Source organism: Emydura macquarii, unplaced genomic scaffold (assembly GCF_026122565.2).
Source record: "Emydura macquarii macquarii isolate MOO-44397 ecotype Brisbane River unplaced genomic scaffold, CSIRO-AGI_Emac_v2 contig_2661, whole genome shotgun sequence".
In the NCBI taxonomy this organism is placed as follows: domain Eukaryota; kingdom Metazoa; phylum Chordata; order Testudines; family Chelidae; genus Emydura; species Emydura macquarii.
In genome coordinates this window covers 331154-351018 of record NW_027132798.1, presented here as the reverse complement: position 1 = coordinate 351018, position 19865 = coordinate 331154, and the positions used below count along the sequence as shown (strand labels likewise).

Below are 19865 nucleotides of genomic sequence, written 5' to 3'. Positions count from 1 at the left end.
GGCTGAAGTCCTTGGTCTCTTTGAGGAGGTGTGACCCTTGTCAGAAGCCGCTGACACCATGGATCTAGCTGGCTACAGCAGTCTGGTTGTTTTTTTCTTACCCTCAGGCTGTTCAGAGGATGATTTCCCTTTACCTGAACATGGGGAATGAAGGTCAGTAGATGGTCTTGAGAGTCTCTCCAGGGAGGAGGGAGAGCTAGTATCAGAAGCTGGGCAGAAGGACTTCTCCGTCAGGAGTAGTTTGAGTCTAACGTCCTTGTCTTTTCTTGCTGTCAGCTTCAAGTTCTGCCAATGGGAGCATTTGTAGGCAACATACTCCTCTCCCAGGCAGCGAATACACTCTGCGTGGCTGTCCGTTATTGGGAAGGCACCCAACAGGAGACACACCTCTTAAACCCAGGTGAACCGGGCGTAAGGGCGGGTAATGGCTTCCTGAAGGAAGAATGGGAAAGCTACACTACTGTAAAGAACAGCAGGGCCCGTAGAGGTGAATGAAAATAAAATAGTACCATTTTTTTTGTTTGTTTGTTTAAGGGAGAGGTGCGCAGGTGCAGTCCCACGGGCACTGCTATTGAAGATCTGACTCTAGACACAAAGGCGCTGCCGCACCTACAGTGGAGCTTCCATGGGGACATCACTTGAAAAAGAACCCTCCTGTTTTACCTTGCTAGCAGAGTCACAGCTGACTGTGAAGTGGGATGCGGGGCCCTTTGGGGGGCGCATAAGACCTCCTGAGGTGTCCCATTGCAGTGAGCGCACACTGTGAATAGGGGTGCTGAACGCTCCAACTTTGGTCCCAGGAGGCACTGAAGCCGAGGAGGCTTGCCTTAGTGAAATGTGCCCTGAGGGGAGACACTACAAGAGGGTCCTGTCTGAACTTCACTCAGAACAGTTCCAGAGCACCAAGCCTGTACCCCTGTGATGCCAGGATGGGGACAGCTCATGGGGACCTCCCTGGGCCTGGCCATACCCGGGCCAGGATGTGGGCAGCTCACACTCCCTAGGCCTGGCCATCCCTGCAGCAGGACAGAACAGTTCACGGAGACCCCTGGGGCCCAGCCATACCTGGGGTAGGATGGTGAAGCTCTCAGGAACTACTTTGAGTCTGCTGGACAGATACTTCCCATCAAAGACCTCCAGTTTCCCATCCTCAGGCTGGGGATAGAGGTCAAAGACAGAATCTGCTGAGGGCAGTTCTATGGTGTAGCGGCTGTTGTACAGGACTCTGCGGGCAAAGCTGTCAAACAGGACCCAGTGTCTGCAAAAACCAGCCAGAGAGATGGATAAGGGGAGAGGGCCTAGATCTGGCCCCAAAGTGCCCCTGCTGTAACTACCGGACCACACTCTGCTCCCAGACAAGAACCCAGGAATCACAGCTCCCTGCTCTGCTGCTCTACCCATATATCCCACTCCCCGCCCAGGGCCAGGGGGGAACCCCCGAGTTCTGGCTTCCCACTTCCAGCCCCCAATCCCAAAGATACATTCCACTGCCTTCACTTCACGGTGCTGATCACTCACATCATTGATGGAGTAGGGAGAGGGGCCACGAATGGAACTTAGGGACATGAGGGGACCCGCTATCCCAGGCCCGCTCCCCTGTGCACCCCTGGCTGGTACCTGGGTTGCAGGTGGCCACTGAAGCCCCAGATATAGGCAAAGACAAAGATGCTGCGGACAAGCAGGTGGTGATGAGGGGGGACAGCTTCATCCAAGCCCTTGTGCGAGGGGACAACGGAGACCCCCACACCATTGTTTTCAGCCACTGGGGAGAGAAGGAATCAGTCACCCGAGGCAGGGTGGCAGGCCCCTGGCGGCTCATTGGCTAGGTCTCGGCCCTGGCAGGGCCGCACAGAGCTCTGCGTGGACTCCAGATGTGGTCTGGCCTGTCATGAACTGGGTCTCATGTCAAGCAGTCACAGGCATTGACTGGCAGAGCAGCCACCAAGGAGGATCAATGCCAGCCACCCAGGACTCCCTGGACAAGGATATTCTGCCAGCCCAACAGAGAGCCCCGGGCAGCCTCCACCATCAGGCCCCCTCCCTGAGGCTTTGCCCCTGCTCAGTCCCTGAGCACCCAGAATGGCGGCACTGGGGGGGGGGGCTCCTGAGGACTGCTGCTAATCTGGACCCTGTAAAAGCCTGGGAGTGGGGAGGGGCACAAGGTCATTGCTCCTTCCGGGCTTCCCCTCACCTGCCAGATCATCCCTTCGCAGGGGCTGGGCCTTCGCCTTGTCATGGCTCAGGTGTTGGTCCAGCAGAGCCTTCAGGACCCTGGTGAAGGCTGTGGTCTCTGGGATGCCCCAGGCCAGGGGGCTGTGCAGGCCGGTGTGAGGCTGCAGCACAGAGCTGCAGTGCTGCTGCAGGAAGCTGAACGTGGGGGGAAAGACATCCTCGGTGAGGCCACGCAGCATGGCCACGCTCTCCTGGGTCATGCTGTACGTCTGGTAGACAGTGGCTAGGAATGAGGCCAGCAGCGCTTGCCAGACACAGGAGCCCCCACAGTGCAGGAGGGCGCAGTGTGTGGAGATGGACGGTGAGATGCTGGAGACATCAGGCAGCTCGAAGAGGAACTTCATGCCCTCTGGGGGCTGGAGCCGCTGCCCGCTCGGCAGGCTGAGAGCTGGCTCTGCACTGAACAGAGAGGAGATGGGATCCAGCCAGTCGGAGCTGGCAGACCCGTCCAGCACCAGCCATTGCTGGGCGCCTGGCACCCCCAGCCCGGCGGCAGAGGCCGAGGAAGCCATTCTCTGCAGGAGCCTGGAGAACACGCCCTCCCGCCAGATGCCGCCCTCCATCCTGCCCAGGAACTCGGAGGTGCTGAGGCTGTTGGGGCAGAGGCAGACAGTGCTGACGGGCAAGTACGCCACTTCCGTCGGAGTCCCTGGCCTGCCCGCTCGTGGCACCAGCTCAAAGGACTCACTCACAGCCAGCCTGCTTAGCACCTTGGCCAGGGTCTTCCAGGCTGTGGTCTTGCCGCTGCCTGAGGGCCCCACCAGCAGGACACCCCACGAGCCCCGCAGGGCCTGGCAGAGCTGGACTATGGTGCTGGTGAGCTGGGGGGCGGCTTGGAGCTTGTCCTCGTGCAGCTGAGCTGTCATGGCACTCAGCAGCCTGGGGGGCGCATGGGCCTCAGGGAGCAGGGAGCACGCGGTAGGGAAGACACCTCGGAGCAGCTCCCAGACTCTACTCAGCCTGGGGTCCTCCAGGGTGGACAGGAAGGGTGAGAGGCAGAGAGCTCGGATGAGGGCAGGCTCTTCAGCCAGGTCCTCGAAGGAGGGCTGCTGAGCTGGGAGCTTCTCCCCAGGCTCCAGCTCCGGCTTCGCCACGGGCGGGTACACAATGCCAATAGCTGCCTCGACGACCCCCTTCAGCAGGCCCACACGGCTGGGTGCAGGGCCTGGGCCCAGCTCCCCCTCCAGCCAGAAGAACGAGCCGAGCTTCTTGGCCAGGCGCGCAGCTTCCCGGAATCCAGCGGCCAGCAAGGTCACCTCGGCCACCGTGTGCAGGTCGGGGGGCAGCAGGGCCACGGGGCGCAGGGCCAGGCGCAGGAGCTCAGGGAGACGCTGCAGGGTGGCCAGGCAGCCGTAGCTCTCCCTGACCCGCAGCAGACGCTCCCCGAAGAGGATGTTCCCCAGCACACAGGGCTGATACAGCTCTGTCTTGTCCAGGCCCAGCTCCGGCAGGGCTGCTGCAGGCTGCTCCTGCTTCTCACCCTCCTTGCTCTTGCATTTGTGCTTGGGGGTCACCTGGCCCTTCTCCTGCAGGGCCGTGCACAGCTTCTGCAGATCTGACAGCAGCTGGCTGAACCCTGAGAGGACGCCAGGCCCCAGCTGGTCCACAGCCTCCAGCAGCAGCCAGGCCCCAGCTTGCAGAGCCCCGCTCAGGTGCCGGCTGAGGCAGCCCAGGCTCATCTGCTGGGAGCAGTGCAGGGTGACGAGCTGGCGCCCCAGAGCCCTGGCCAGGTGCTGCACGGTGGCAGTCTTCCCAACCCCGTGGGAGCCCAGAGCAGCACCACAGCGGAACTCCTGCAGGGCAAGCAGAAGCCCCAGGCAGCTCCTGTCCAGCTGAGGGCTCCCCACAAGGTGGGGGCAGGTCCCCACATACTCATAGTCATAGTCCAGGCGGCTGTCGAGGATGTCAGCCCAGCAGCCAGGCTGGCTGGCGGCCCAGCTCTCAACGGGGGCCCCAGCTGCCCTGGCCCTCTCGGGGAGCAGGGCTAGCCGGTACTTGAGCAGCTGGGCCCACTCAAAGGCAGCGGGTGAGCTGACCTTGCGCTCCAGCAGGTGGGCCAGCACGTCACGCTGGCACACGGTGGCAGTGAGCAGAGCCCCCAGCAGCGTGCAGAGCTGGGCGCTGCCCGGCTGCCCGGCATGGCTGCTGCGGTAGTTGCGGACATAGTGAGCCAGGGCCTCCAGTTTGAGTCTGTGCTTGAGCTTCAGGCCACGCCTGCGCAGGGTGCTGAAAAGCCGCTCCTGCACATCCGCAAACCACAAGGCCTCCTCAGCCAGCAGCACGCACTGGGCCGGGAAGCTTGTCGCCAGCTGCACCCAGTGCTCCACCAGCAGGTGCAGCGGCAGCTCGGTGGGTCCTGGGCGCTGCTCAAAGGCCGTGTCGAGCTGGGGCCGCAGGGCCAGGCGCTGGGCCATGCACGCCTGCAGCAGGTGGAAGAGGGCCTCTTTCATGTGCTGCTCCAGGGTGGACAGCCATTTAGTGACCTTCTGGTTGAGGGGCAGCGAGGAGCATAGCGGAACCATCTCCCCATAGGCTCCCACCAGGCCCGTGGCCTCCACCGTAGGCAGCAGAACAGTGTAGGAGGCAGGGTCTCGAGTGGTTGAGGGCTCGCGGAAAACTATCTGTTGCACAGTTGGGAAGCAGCGGCGGGCCCAGATGGTCACCTCCGTAGGCTCCAAAGGTGAGGCCACCATAGCCACCACCTCTGCGTTGCTGAGGAAGAAGAGGCGGGGAAAGCTCATGCGTGTAGCCTCCAGCACGTACTCCAGTGCCTGGATGATGAGCTGCAGGTTCCCAACACCCTCGCTGAGCATGGCCTGCAGAAGCACACCCATAAAGCGACTCTCCCGGCTGGAGGTGTGCACAGGCATCACACTGGATAGCACCAGGGGATCTGCGCATGTCACCTGCATGAGCTCCCGGAACCGGCTATCCAGCTGCTGAAACAGGCAGTCCTGGCATGAAGAAAGCAAGCATCAGCCCTACAGAAAGGAAGCTGCAAGAGGCAGGGAACTGGGAGGGCAGGGGAGGGGAGGGGAGGGGAGGACTCACTAGCTCAGGCTACTCATGCGATGGGGGAGAGGACTCACCAGCTCGCTGCTGGGCAGGCTGATGTCCATCTCATACAAGACTATATTCAGGAAAATCCACTTCTGCTGGAAACTGACCCAGACATCCAGGAGGGCTCCTGTAGAAAGAGGAATCAGGAGTGAGCATTCCCTGGGTGCCCTCTAAGGCACTGGCCCAGCTCTGGAGATGGGCTAAGGAGCTGCTCCCACTGCACCTGCAAAGCCTGCACAGGCTGGAGAAGATGCTTACAAGGCTTGTAGCTGAGGTGAACCTGCACCGGAGCTCTGGGGAAGGAACACCACAGGTGCTCTTGCTCCCTGAGGCCTGGCACTAGTGGCTTGACCAAGCCCACAAAGAAGGGACCTGTGACTCTCTGAAGACAGAGACTTTATCGTGGTCTTTAGTTCTTTACTGTATCCAGTGGGAAGAGACAGGACTGGTAGGAAGCGATCCAGGCAGGGAGCTGCACAACACCTGAGGACGCAGGACTTAGTTGCCTACCATTGGCAATGGAACAGAGCCCAGTGGAGAGGGTGGATCCGGGCTCCCCTACCGTCCCCTACCAATTGAAGGCTATCCCTAGGCAGGGAACCTCGTGGGGGGAAGACAGTGAAGGTACAAGGGTCTGGACCAGGAGACCCCAGCCCAAAGGGGAATCCCTGAATCCCTCACATGCCCTGAAGACTCCCCAACATCAGACTCTTTATATATACCCCAAACGGTGGGAACTGCAAACACGAGCTGGGTGGAGGGCCGAGTCACTGAGCGTATATTGCAAGGTAAGCCCAGGCTCAGACTAAATCTCAGGCTGGACAGCCCCCTGCCTTGGATGGTTTAGACACACCAAACCCTGCCTCTTGGCAGGGGGTTAAGACTAGATGACCCTTGTGGTCCCTTCTCACCCTGTGCTTCCGTGACACAGGCTTGAGCCCAACCCCCCCTTCTGTCTACACACAAATCTCAGGACCCAGGCCCTCGGACCTAGCAAGGAGGGTGGGTCCAAGCCTGAGTCTCACTTGGACTTGGGTCCAAACCACGTCATTTTGCTACGTGGATGCAGCTCAGGCCCAGGTCTCCAGACTCACGCGCTGAGAGTCCGCCAGTGCTATTCCACGGGCCAGTGTTCCTTGGTTAGCCAGCTGACTCCGCGTCAGCCATGGTGCAAGGACGGTGCTGTAACACCCACTCTGTCGCTCAAAGGGCAGTATCTGGGTGCACTCCTTCACGTTCAGCTCAGCTATCTGAGCTCCTGTCTTTGTTTCTGGTCTGAGCCATTGATGGCAGGACTCTCAGTGCTTCTGGGAGACCAGGCAGGGTGCTGCCCTGGAGGGTACCACCCATTGTGGAAGCACTGCCTGAACATCTCTTCCAAGATGTCCAAAGCTTCAAGAATGGCGGCCTTGACCTACACATATTCTTGGAGGCTGTTAGAGGCAAAAAGACGTCCTTTAACAACTGGAAATCAGAACTGAGGCTACGTCTAGACTGACGGTGGCAAATTCGATTCTGTCACTGTCAGATCGATTGTTCCAGTTCAACTGAGCGGCAGTGAAGACACGCTCAGTCGATCCGGAAGTTGATTTAATAAAAGCACCTCCCCAAAAAGCGAAGCGCTGAGTCGCCAGGTATGCATTTCCTGCCAGTGCAGCGCAGGGGGAACGGCACGCTAAACAGAAGTTACGAAGTCGATGGGAGTTATGCAAGCTACTCTGCATAGCTTGTGTAACTCCCGTCAACTGCTGCCAACTTTCGCCAGCAGTATAGACCAGGCCCGGGTGAGAATAACAATAAGGAGCACAGACTCTGGCAGGTTAGTGGAAAAGTAACAAGTCAGGCCAAGAAAGAACGTAAGAAGTGACTCGCTCAAGAGGCAAAAACTAACAGTAAGAATTTAAGTGCTTCAGAAGCATGAAGCCTCCCAAACAAGCAACAGGGCCACTAGATGACCAAGGGTTAAAGGAGCACTCAAGGAAGACAAGGCCACTGCCGAGAAGCTACATGACTTATTTGCATCTCTCTTCACTGCAGAAGATGTGGGGGAGATACACACACGAAAGCTGTCTTTTTGGGGTGACAAACCTGAAGTAATGTCCCAAACCGATATGTCAATAGAACAAATTGATATATTAAACAGAAGGACCAGACTGTATGCAGTGTTGCTGTAGCCGTGTTGGTCCCAAAATATGAGAGAGACAAGGTGGGTGAGGTAATGTCTTTTATTGGACCAACTTCTGCTGGTGAGAGAGACAAGCTCTCAAGCTTACACAGTGTTCTTCAAACCACCCCAACAGACTGCCAAACTCATCCATTTCATACTCACCAATAACAATTTTACATTCAACCAACGCTTTGTCCAAACACAGGAACAGTCATGTACTAGGATGGCTCCCCAATACGTAACCTCTTCCTGGCCCACCTTAGAGAAGAATTTCTCAACAAATGCACCAAGAAACCAAAGATATACCTGAGATACATCAAGCCCGGAGGTAAGTGGGGAGGTGGGACACCAGGAGGAAGCAGAAGGAGGAGGGTGCAACAGGGGAGGCCTCCTGAATTGCACTGAGAAAGGAGGGCAATCGGCTAGTTATCTCAAGTGCCTATACACCAATGCAAGAAGCCTGGGAAACAAGCAGGAGGAACTGGAAGTCTTGGCACAGTCAAGGAACTATGACGTGATTAGAATAACTGAGACTTGGTGGAGTAACTCACACAACTGGAGCACTGTCATGGATGGGTATAAACTGTTCAGGAAGGATAGGCAGGGGCGAAAGGGGGGAGGAGTTGCACTGTATGTAAGAGAGCACTATGACTGCTCTGAGCTCCAGTATGAAACTGCAGATAAGCCAGTTAACAGTCTCTGGGTTAAGCTTAGAAGCAAGAACAATAAGGGTGATGTCGTGGTGGGTGTCTGTTACAGACCACCAGACCAGGAGGACGAGGTAGATGACGCTTTCTTCAGTCAACTAGAGAAAGTTTCCAGATCACAGGACCTGATTCTCATGGGAGACTTCAATCACCCTGACATCTGCTGGAAGAGCAATACAGCAGAGCACAAACAATCCAGGAGGTTTTTGGAAAGTGTTGCAGACAACTTCCTGGTACAAGTGCTGGACCAACCAGCTAGGGGCCGTGCTTCTCTTGACCTGCTGCTCACAAACAGGGAAGATTTGGTAGGGGAAGTAGAAGTGGGTGGTAATCTAAGCAGCAGTGACCATGAGATGGTCGAGTTCAGGATCCTGACAAAAGGAAGAAAGGAAAACAGCAGAATATGGATCTCAGAATCATCACAGATAGTTCTCTGAGAACTTCAGCTCAGTGCACAGCAGCTGTCAAAAAAGCTAACAATATAAGGAACTATCAGAGTAGGGATAGAAAATAAGATGGAAAATATCATAATGCCACTATATAAATGCATGGCGTGCCCACGCCTTGAGTACTTTGTCCGGTTCTGGTCACCCCATCTCAAAAAGTATATAGTGGAACTATAAAATGTTCAAAGAAGTGCAGCAAAGATGATCCAGGGTATGGAACAGAGCTTCCATATGAGAAGAGAGTAATAAGATTTGGGCTGTTCAACTTAGAAAAGAAATGACTAAGAGGGTCAATAAAATAATGAATGGTATGAAAAAGTGAGTAAAGAAGCGTTATTTACCCTTTCCCACAATATCTAAACCAGGGGTCAGCCAGAGAAAGTATTAGGCAGCAGGAAGTAGAAGAGGAAGTACTTGTTCACACAATGCAAATGAACCTGTGCAACTCGTTGCCAGAGGATATTGACTGTGATGGTCAAAAGTATAACTAGGCTCAAAAAAGAACTAGATAAGTTCATGGAGGATAGGTCCATCAATGGCTATCAGCCAAGATGGTCAGGGATGCAACTGTATGCATGGGGCAACCCTAAGCCTATGACCTAACCGAAGCTGGGAGTGGAAGATGGGGTGGATTACTCAAACTGCCCTGTTCTGTACACGCCCCCTGAAGCTTTAGTACTGGGATAGCAGGATACTGGGCTAGCTGGACCATTGGACTGACCCAGTATGGACGTTCTTATGTTCTTTGTTTCTTCCAAACAAGGCTCCCTATTGACCAAACAATGCCTCTGCTGGATACCAGGAGTAAGAAGCCCTTGGAGAAGAGTGATGGCTTATGTGATGCGGCCGTGACACAGAAGATCCAACTTCTGACTCAGACAATGAACCTGAATCATACAACCAAGAAGGTGCAGTACCTCTTGGTGCCAGGGAACAGTGACAGGAGTCCAGAGAGGACAACACCGGAGAAATCATATCTAGTTTGCCCCTCGAAGGCACCATGCCAGGGGATACCAGAGTGTCTGGACCTGCCCATACTACTGGATGCTGAACGCTAGCAGCTGGCAAGTCCTTATGGGTATCCACTGGTACCAGGAGAAGTGTCTCCTGAACCGTGGGCAAAACCAGCACCACCAGACTTGGCAGATTGTGTGCTGTCGTGTGACAGCACTGGTAGAGTCTCTTGATGCTGCTGCGCCAAAGAAGACGGCACTGCAGAACAGAATGGAGCTCCCTTAGAGGTCGGTCTCACTGGGACTGGGACTGACACCAGTCAACAACCCTGCCTGAGGTTCTACACGCACAGCCAGTGTCTTGGCATCAAGTGCACTGTACCCTACTTCCCAGCTTGACTGCTGAACCTCAGTGCCTGGACCTCAATCTCCTGGATGACGGGTCCCTCAATGCCATCTTCCAGTGTTTCTTCTTTGGTATCAGAGAAGGAGAGCAGCGCCGAAACTCTGCCACGCCAGGAGGACCTTTCCTAACCAACGTGGAGGGGTTTGGTGACCACTCCAAGTGGGAAGGTTGCAAGGGTGGGTGCAGGGCTGTTTCCATAAGGAGGTGCTTTAGTCTGACTCACAGACCCTAAGGCCAGAAGGTACTTCAAGATCATCAAGTCTGACCTCCTGCACATCACAGGACACAAAACCTTACTCACCCACTCCTGCAATGGGCCCACAACCTCTGGCTGAGTTACTGAAGTCCTCAAATCTGACCGCCCTGTCCTTTTCTGGGCTTAACATCCCTGCAAATTTGGCACTCGTCCCTGATGTGAGCTTCTCTTAAGCGCTTCAAGCACCTGGAGTGTGGATCACTGACCAGGACTGGCTTCTCGCACCTATTGCAAGGTTTGAAGGCCATGAACCAAGGCATGGCTCAGCACTGGGCATCAGGACCCAGAATCGGTGGACACTGAAGCATAAACTAAGTGCACTAGGAAAAGAAAAGAAAAGAAAAGAAAACCTACTGCTGAAACACTGCGCGAAGATGGCTAACCAATGCCAACGATATCAAACAGAAAAGACTCAGAAAGAGGGCAGCGCTGGCAATAGCACTGTAGCATGCTCCGAGAACCATTGCAGACAGTCAGGAGGAACTGAGGAGGGGCGGGATGGCTCTCTCTGACACTGGTGCACTGGAAGTGCACACACCTGACGTGGAATGGACACAGCAAGCACGCGAAGAACTTCATTGACTGTAAAACTGCTTTACAAATACATTCCCAAATGTACTGTTCTCCCTCCTCTCTTGGTCCATGCAAGTCCACAGTGCGGGTGCACAAAGCTTCCCTGATTCCTGTTGCCTGTGTGCATGCTGCTCCAGCTGTGACAGGTGCATTTTCAGGCTGAGTATACTGGTTCAGCAATCCATGGCTGTCATACTTCTGCTCGGAGGCAAGTGGCTCTCCTTTGGTTCACAAAGATTGTGATGAGCACAGTCAGCACTAATCACCCTGGAATCCAAATGGTTCTGTAACTAGCACCAGCGGGATTTCAATCTGCCAAATGCACATTCAACCACCACGCGACACCTACTGAGAGTGTAATTAAACCTTCTTTTGCCAGGCCCTGAGACTAGGACACAGCTTCATAAGCCAACACAACAGGGGGCACACAGGGGGTACACAGTGGGGACAGTAACGCCTGTGTGACAATGCCACATGGTGGGAATAATGCTCATGAGTGCAGACCCCGATCAATGGAAAGCCCTGGCATCATGAACTTTTCCAGTGCAGGCCACACTGGTGTCCATAAATTGGCTTCTGTGGTCCACAAGGCCCTGCACAACAATGGAGCAGCACCTTTGAGGTGTATATGAGCGTGCTCCTTCAGGAAGGCAAGCTAGGGCACATTGGTCCCATCCATGGCCCTGGTGCAGTTTGGAAACTCCATTCTCCCAAAGCCAGCAATCACTGCCCATCACCGCTAGGTAAATCACATGCCTGACTGTCTGAGAAACCTCTGCCACCACTTTATCCTCAACTGACTTTCCAACACCAAACTGGTTGGCAATGGACCTGTAGCAGTTTGGGGAGCCAGCTGCCAGATGTTACAGCAACCTGCTTGTGGACTGGCAAGTCCGCCCTCATGCTTGTGCTATGACACTGGAGGGTCGGGGCAAGCTGCCCACATATGTTGGTCATCCCAGGTCTGCATAATGATGTGATCCCACCAGCCTGTGCCAGTCTACATAGGGAGCGTTAGCGGCTATTCCAGGAGTTGTGAGCAGCATCAGACAGTTAATGTCTGCCATGCCTGTATCATCCTCCTCCTCCAACAGCTGCCTTCAGGAGGTCAGAAAATACAGCTAAAATGTCGCCCAGCATCTCATGGATGCTCTGTCCGTTTTCTGAAACAGGAGCGAAAGCACAAACAGCACAAGTTCTTCAAAAGGTGACTCCTCCATGCTGCTGGATCTGGCTGTTGGGAGTGTGCAGACCCACAAGACAGGTTGGCTGGATGTGTTGGTGAGCTACAACAACTGCTATAAAGTGCCATGGGATGGACAGTCAAGGTTTCCCACAGTGCACCACAAAGGACTACAGAGGTTGCCTCTGGGGAGGGTACTAGGAAGCCTGGGATAAGCTGGTTGGACTCGGGTCTGCATAGCGTAGCGTGGATGCGTGAGCACGGGTGTGAGTCCCAGGTCCAGAAATTCTGCACCTAGGGTCAGTAATCAGTGTGGACGCTCAGGCCTAGGCGTACAAACACCAGTTCCCACACACCCTGGGCAGACACACTGGTCTGCACCCCCCCAACCACTGGGTGGCACCGGGGCTGAGTGTTCCCCTTCACAACCCCCCAGGCCCTTACCAAAGCTATGCAAGGTACTGGTCCAGCTCTCTGCCTCCTCCCGAAGCTCCATGGCGTGGGGTGAGAAGATGATGCTCTTCAAGGTTAGCAGGCTTTTCTCTGTCAGGGCTTTGAGTTCTGCTGTGTCTGGATTCAGGGAGAGAAGAGGTGAAGACTGAGAAGCCGGGGGGCCAAGGAGGCACTGGAGACAGGCCTGAGACCTCCCACACACATGCACTCACCGAGGCCTTGGCCCCGCATAAGCCCTGTACAGTATAATTGATTGTTGACATCAATGACTCTGGGAGCCGCCCAGCTCATGCAGCACTCACCAGATAGCACGAAGGTGCCAGTGTCCTTAGAGACGTACTCCTGCTTGGCTGGGCGGTGGCGCCTGCTGGGGGGCTGGCGGGCGCGATCAGGCAGTGGGGCCTGGTAGGGCACGTTCAGGATGAAGTTGACCAGGCGGAACTGCCTCTCAGCCCAGGTCTTCTGCAGCCGGCGCAGCATGTCCAGGGAGTGACAACGCCCTCGCTCACTCGACCAGATCTGGGGACACCAAACAAACGTTGAGTGACAGCAGCAGGAGAAAGCTGCAGCCTGGCTGCCCCTGTGAGAGAGACACCCCCTGCTCAGGGCAGGGCTGCCCAGCAATTGGATCCATTCCAACTAGTCCAGGGCTTTTCAAACTTTGTGAGCTGAGCGCCCGCTTTGAGGTACACTTTTTGGTGTCACCCTCCCAACCCAGACAAAAATAGACACAAAACCTGCCCCTCTCCTCAAGTTTTCACGGTAGGGGAAGGCAGGTGCGACAATCTGTGGGGGTAGAACCAACGCTGGGCACAGAGGCTGCTGGGAGTGGAAATGCCGACACTGACCGGCAGGCGGGGTGGTCGGCTGAAGTGAGTCAGGCGGTGGAGGGGAATAAGGACAACCCAGAAAGTTACAGACCAGTCAGCTTAACTTCAGCATCCGGAAAGATATGGAGCAAATTCTGTTCATTCCCTCTGAAGCACCTGGCACTGGCCACTGTCCGAAGACAGGATACTGGGCTAGATGGACCATTGGTCTGACCCAGAGTGGGCGCTCTTATGTTCTTATGTAAATAATCAAACAATCAATTTGCAAGCACTTACAAAATAGTAAGGTGATAAGTAACCGTCAGCATGGATTTGTCAAGCACAAATCGTGTCAAACCAACTGATTGCTTTCTTTGACAGATAACAAGCACTGTGGATGGGGGAAGTGGTAGGTGTGGTATATCTTGACTTTAGCAAGGCTTCTGAGGCTGTCTCATTTGGCCTTATCATAAACAAACTAGGGACATAAAGCGTAGATGAACCTCCTGTAAGGTAAAGTGCACAACTAGTTGGAAAACCGTTCTCAGAGACCAGTTATCAATGGTTCACAGTCAAAGCTGGAAGGGCATATCGATTGGGGTCCCACAGGGATCAGTTCTGGGTCCAGTTCTGTTCAATATCTTCTTCAATGATTTGGATAAAGCCATAAAGAGCACGCTTATAAAGTTTCATAGAATCATAGAGTTGGAAGGGACCTCAGGAGGTATCTAGTCCAACCCCCTGCTCAAAGCAGGACTAACCTCAGCCATATCATCCCAGCCAGGGTTTTATCAAGACGAGCTTAAAAACCTCTAAAGATGGAGATTCTACCACCTCCCTAGGTAACCCATTCCAGTGCTTCACCACCCTCCTAGTGAAAAAACTTTTTCCTAATGTCCAACCTAGACCTCACCCACTACAACTTGAGACCATTGCTCCTAGTTCTGTCATCTGCCACCACTGAGAACAGCCTAGCTCCATCCTCCCTGGAACCCCCTTTCAGGTAGTTAAAGGCTGCTATCAAATCCCCCTCATTCTTCTCTTCTGTAGACTGAACAAGCCTAGTTCCTGCAGCCTCTCCTCATAAATCATGTGTTCCAGCCCCCAAATCATTTTTATTGCCTTCTGCTGGACTATTACCAATTTGTCCACATCCTTCCTGTAGTGGGGGGCCCAAAACTGGACACAATACTCCAAATGTGGTTTCACCAATGCCGAATAGAGGGGAACAATCACTTCCCTCGATCTGCTGGCAATGCTCCTACTAATGCAGCCCAATACGCCGTTAGCCTTCTTGGCAATAAGGGCACACTGCTGACTCATATCCAGCTTTTTGTCCTCTGTAACTTTTCTGCAGAACTGCTGCCTAGCTCGTCGGTCCCCAGTCTGTAGCTGTGCATGGGATTCTTCCATCCTAAGTGCAGAACTCTGCACTTGTCCTTGTTGAATCTCATCAGAATTTTTTTGGCCCAGTCCTCCAATTTGTCTAGGTCACTCTGTATCCTATCTTATAATCCATTTAAGTGTGGCATGTTAATTTTATATAATTCTAGTTTTTTAATCAAAATGTCATGTGATACCAGGTCAAATGCTTTACAGAAGTCTAAGTATATTACATCAACACTATTATCTTTATCAACCAAATTTATAAGCTCACCAAAAAAGATATGAAGCTTGACAGGATCTATTTTCCAAAACCCATGTTGAGCCACATTAATTACACATTCTTTATTAATTGAGTTCTGTATCAGCTGCTCCATTATCTTGCTCGGGATCCAGGTCAGACTGACAGTTCTATAATTACCCAAGTCATCCCATTCATCCTTTTTAAATATTGGCACAATATTAGCTTTTGTTCCAGTCTTCTGGAACGTCCATGAGTTCCGAGACTTATTGAAAATCAACATTAACTGTGCAGTAAGCTTCTCAGACAGCTCTTTTAAAACTCTTGGATACAAGTGATCTGCACCAGCTGATTTAAAAATGTTTAACTTTAGTAGCTGCCAGTGACGCTGGCAAAGCAGGTGCCAGTTGATGCCAAGGTGCCCAGGCCTTGCTTGAGTACGGACACCTGCAAGGCTGGAATTGGTCTAGCTCGCCTGTGTGTTCGTATTGTTAAAATAGATACGAGAGTTACAAACATGGGTTTAGTGTTTAGACTTTACTGAATTGCTATAAATTGCTGCCTGCATTCATCTCATTTATCTTACAATATGGGATACAGATGTTATAACTAAGCATTTGCCTTGTAAGCCTCTGTAACTGTAAATCACCAGACAGGAGAGAGACTTAATTATTGTGAAATGCTGGCCTCCAGCAGAAGGTGTTATGTCCTGCCCCATAAAGAAGGCTCATCAACACCAGAGAAACTATTGCGGAACATCAAAGAGGACCAAAGACTTTGCTGATTTGCTGTCCTCCCTCCCCCATGAAGAGAAGACTTGCAGGTGAATTTCTCCCCTTACCTGACTTTGCAATTTGAAGCAGAAGTGGAGGAAAGGATAAAAAACAAGGTTACTTACCAGTAACCGCTGTTCTTCGAGATGTGTTGCTCATGTCCATTCCAATATAGGTGAGTGCACAGCACCGTGCACAGTTCCCAGAATTGTTTTCCCCTTAGCAGACCCCGTAGGGCCAGCTCTGGTGCCCCCTGGAGTCCCACGCTCATGCCGCGGTATATGAGGCACCGCCAGCCCTATGGCCCCTCAGTCCCTTCTTTCTACCAACTCCAACAGTGGGGACGGAGGGTGTGTGTGGAATGGATATGAGCAACACATCTCGAAGAACAACAGTTAGTGGTAAGTAACCCTGTTTTCTCTCTTCGAGTGATTGCTCATGTCCATTCCATTATAGGTGTTTAAATAGCCATACCTTGGAGGTGGGTAGGAGTTACCGTGAGCTGCCCTCAGCATGGCTCTGCCAAATCCCGCGTCCTCTCTCGCCTGCTGCACGATGGCGTAGTGGGATGTGAAGGTGTGCACCGACGACCAGGTCACTGCTTTGCAGATGTCCTGCCGGGGCACTCTCTCCAGGAAGGCCATAGACGAGGCTTGAGCTTTGGAAGAGTGCGCTGTGATGGGTCCCGGGAGCTGCACCCTCGCCTGCTCGTAGCAGAACTTGATGCAAGATGTAATCCACGAGGAGATGCGCAGGGTGGAGACAGGTGATCCTTTCATCCGGTCGGCCACTGCGACGAAGAGCTGCGTTGATTTCTGGAACGGCTTTGTGCGCTCCATGTAGAAGGCCAGGGCTTGTCTCACGTCCAGCGAATGCCATCTCCTATCCTCCTCTGAACCGTGCAGTTTGGGGAAAAACACAGGGACAAAAATATCTTGGTTATAACGAAATTGGGAAACCACCTTGGGCAGGAAGGCTGGATGCGGCCTCAACTGCACCTTATCCTTACAGAATACTGTATAAGGGGCCTCCGAGGTCAAGGCCCTAATTTTGGAGACCCTCCTAGCTGAGGTAATGGTCACCAGGAAGGCTACCTTCCATGAAAGGATGAGCAGGGGGCATGAAGCCATGGGCTCGAAGGGGGGCCCCGTGAGTCTCAAGAGGACCAGGTTGAGATCCCAGGGAGGCACCAGGTCACGGACCTGCGGATAAAGCCTCTACACCCCTTTGAGGAACCTGACCGACATGGGGTGGGAGAACAGGGATCTCCCCACAGCGGCTGATGGAAGGCCTAAATGGCCGCCAGGTGAACCTTCAGCAAGGCCAGCGCCAGATCCTGGAGCTTTAGCTGGAACAGGTACTCCAGGGTCACCTGCACAGGCGAGAGGTTGGGCGGAATACCCCGGGACTCCGCGCAACAGGTAAACCGCCTCCACTTAGCCTGATACACGACCTGTGTGGAAGGTTTCCTGCTGCCCAGCAGGACTTGTTGGACCTGCACCGAGCAGGCTCTCTCTCCCTCCGTCAGCCACAGAGCCTCCAGGCCGTGAGGTGCAGGGAGTCCAGGTCAGAGTGCAACAGGTGACCCTGGTCCTGGGAGAGAAGGTCATGCCGCCTCGGGTGCTCCGTGGGCGGGGTGATTGAAAGGTCCAGCAGCATGCTGAACCAGCGCAGTCTCGGCCAGGCTGGAGCGATAAGTATAACGTCTGCCCTGTCCCTCTTTATTTTCAGCAGGACCTTGGGCAGGAGAGGAATGGGCGGGAATGCATACATGAGGATCCTTGTCCAGTCCATGAGGAATGCATCGGAAATCGACCCAGTCTTGTGACCCCGGAGCAAGCAGAACCTCGGGCACTTTGCGTTCCAGGCCGATGTGAATATGTGCAGTTGGGGAACGCCCCACTTCTGGAAGATCAAAGTCACAACCTCCGGGTGCAATGACCAGTCGTGGCAGCATAGAAATGACCTGCTGAGGCGATCCGCCTTGTCGTTCCTCTCTCCCGGGAGGTGAGAGGCAGTCAAGGGGAAGTCATGCCTCACAGCAAAGTCTCACAGACGGGTAGCTTCCTCGCAGAGAACCGAGGAGCGCGCTCCCCCTGCCTGTTTATATAAAACATAGCTGTGGTGTTGTCCATCAGTACCTGCACCACTCTGCCTGTCAGGAATTGGAGCAACACTCTGCACGCTAGGCCAGGGGTGGCCAACCAGTCAGAGACGAAGACCCCAAAAATAGCTATAGATACCGCAAAGAGCCACATTTACCTTACCCTCCGCCGAAAGTTCGTGCTGAATCGTCAATTTCGGCGGCAGCTTGTCAATTTCACATTTGAAAGTAAGAAATTTTTGGTGCCCCATACAATGCGCAGAGCCGCATTTGATAGAACACAGAACCGCATGCGGCTCATGAGAGCCGCATTTGTATGAGCAAAGAGCCGCATGCGGCTCGCGAGCCGCAGGTTGGCCACCCTGCGCTAGGCAAATAGCCCTCAGCTCCTTCACATTGATTTGCAGGCGCCTCTCCTCCCCCGCCCACAGCCCTTGAGTGCCTAGGTTAGCGCTGATGTGGGCTCCCCACCCCACATCCGAGGTGTCAGAGATTAGGGTGACCAACGGGATCAGTTCCCTGAAAGGAACACCCTTCAGCACTGCCCTGGGAGACTCCACCAGTCTAGGGAGGCTAGGACGGGCGGGGGAACTGTGCCCACCTGGTCCAATGGGTGTCTGCTTGGCACATATACCGAGGCCAACCACGCCTGAAGCGGTCTGAGCCTCAGGCGAGCTAGTCTCACTACCTACATGCAGGCCGCCATGTGGTCTAACAGCTGTAGGCAGTGCCTGGCTGTTGTTGTGGGGCATCGGTGCAGCTGAGAGGTGATAGAGACCATCATCTCGAAACATGGCTGAGGCAGGAAAGCTCTGGCCTGGGAGGCGCCCAGGGTGGCCCCAATGACTTCTAGGGTTAATGTGGACTTCTGCTCATTTATGAGCAGTCCCAGCCTCCTGCACGTGGAGCAAGTGAGGGTCACGCTCTCCTGCACTTGGGACCTGGACCTGCCCCTGGTTAGCCAATCGTCCAGGTACAGAAAAATGTGCACACCCTTTCGCCTCAGGTGGGCTGCCACTATCGCCATGCATTTGGTGAACACCCTTGGAGCCGAAGATAGGCCAAAGGGCAGGGCTGTAAATTGGTAGTGGGAGCCAACTACTGTGAAACAGAGGAAGCACCTGTGGCCGGGGAGAATAGACACATGAAAGTATGCGTCCTTGAGGTCGAGGGCGGCATACCAGTCTCCTGGATCCAGAGAAGTGATTATGGAGGCTAGGGAGACCATAAGAAACCTGAGTCGTTTGACATATTTCTTTAGATGACGCAGGTGTAATATGGTTCTCAGACCCCCCTTCGCCTTGGGGATGAGGAAGTACCTCAAACAGAACCCCTTCCCCCTTCTGCCTTGAGGAACCATAACCACCGCTCCTATGTTGAGGAGGGTGTCCACCGCCTGCAAGAGGAGTTGCTCTTGAGAGGAGTCCCTGAAGAGGGATGGGGGCGTTGTTGGGGTGTGTAGAAGTAAACTGTATGCCGTAGCCCTGAGACTATCCCGAGGACCCAACGGTCCGACGTAACCTTTCCCCATTGGGGTAGAAGGGCCTCAACCTGTTTAGGAAGGAGCGGGGCGAATCCAGGAGAGCAGTAGGGGCATCACCCTCAGGCGCACCATTAAAACTGCCTCCTCCGATTGCCCAACTCCCTGCGGGGCCGCTGCTGGGGGGCTGAGGATGAGCTGAGGGGCTGATTTCAACTTCTAAACCCCCTATTTCTGTCCCTATTTCTGTAGGGTTGAAAGGGCCTAGACGGAGGCCTTGGTTGCTGCTGCGCCTGGAAGCCTGGGGCGTGTACAGGCCCAGGAGCGAAGCATGGCCCTGGAGTCCTTCAGACTGCAGCTTCACATCGGTCTGATCGGAGAACAGGGCTGATCCATCGAAGGGGAGGTCCTGGATCGATTGCTGCACCTCCTAGGACAGGCCTGACAACTGCAGCCACGAGCACCTCCTCATGGAAATGGCAGAGGCTATGGCCCTACCCCCGAGTCAGCAGCATCACTGGACGTCTGGAGCGCTGTCCTAGCCACCGTGATTCCTTCATCCAGGATGGTGGTGAAGTCTGCGGCCTGGTCCTGGGGCAGGGCCTCAGCAAACCGCCTGAGGGAGTCCCACAAGTTAAA

The 19865-nt window shown here is 54.3% G+C and overlaps 1 protein-coding gene across 1 annotated transcript in view; it reads right to left on the bottom strand.

Annotated features, from left to right (window-relative positions):
• The window catches only part of DNHD1 (dynein heavy chain domain 1), a 100888-nt gene that overhangs the window by 44804 nt on the left and 36219 nt on the right, over positions 1 to 19865 (bottom strand). Inside the window, exons 21-26 of the mRNA XM_067564648.1 lie at positions 12739 to 12955; positions 12428 to 12553; positions 5322 to 5419; positions 2192 to 5186; positions 1618 to 1762; positions 1066 to 1258 (exon numbers count right to left, since the gene is read on the bottom strand). Of these exons, the coding sequence (XP_067420749.1) occupies positions 1066 to 1258; positions 1618 to 1762; positions 2192 to 5186; positions 5322 to 5419; positions 12428 to 12553; positions 12739 to 12955 (3774 nt within the window). The remainder of the gene's footprint in view (positions 1 to 1065; positions 1259 to 1617; positions 1763 to 2191; positions 5187 to 5321; positions 5420 to 12427; positions 12554 to 12738; positions 12956 to 19865) is intronic.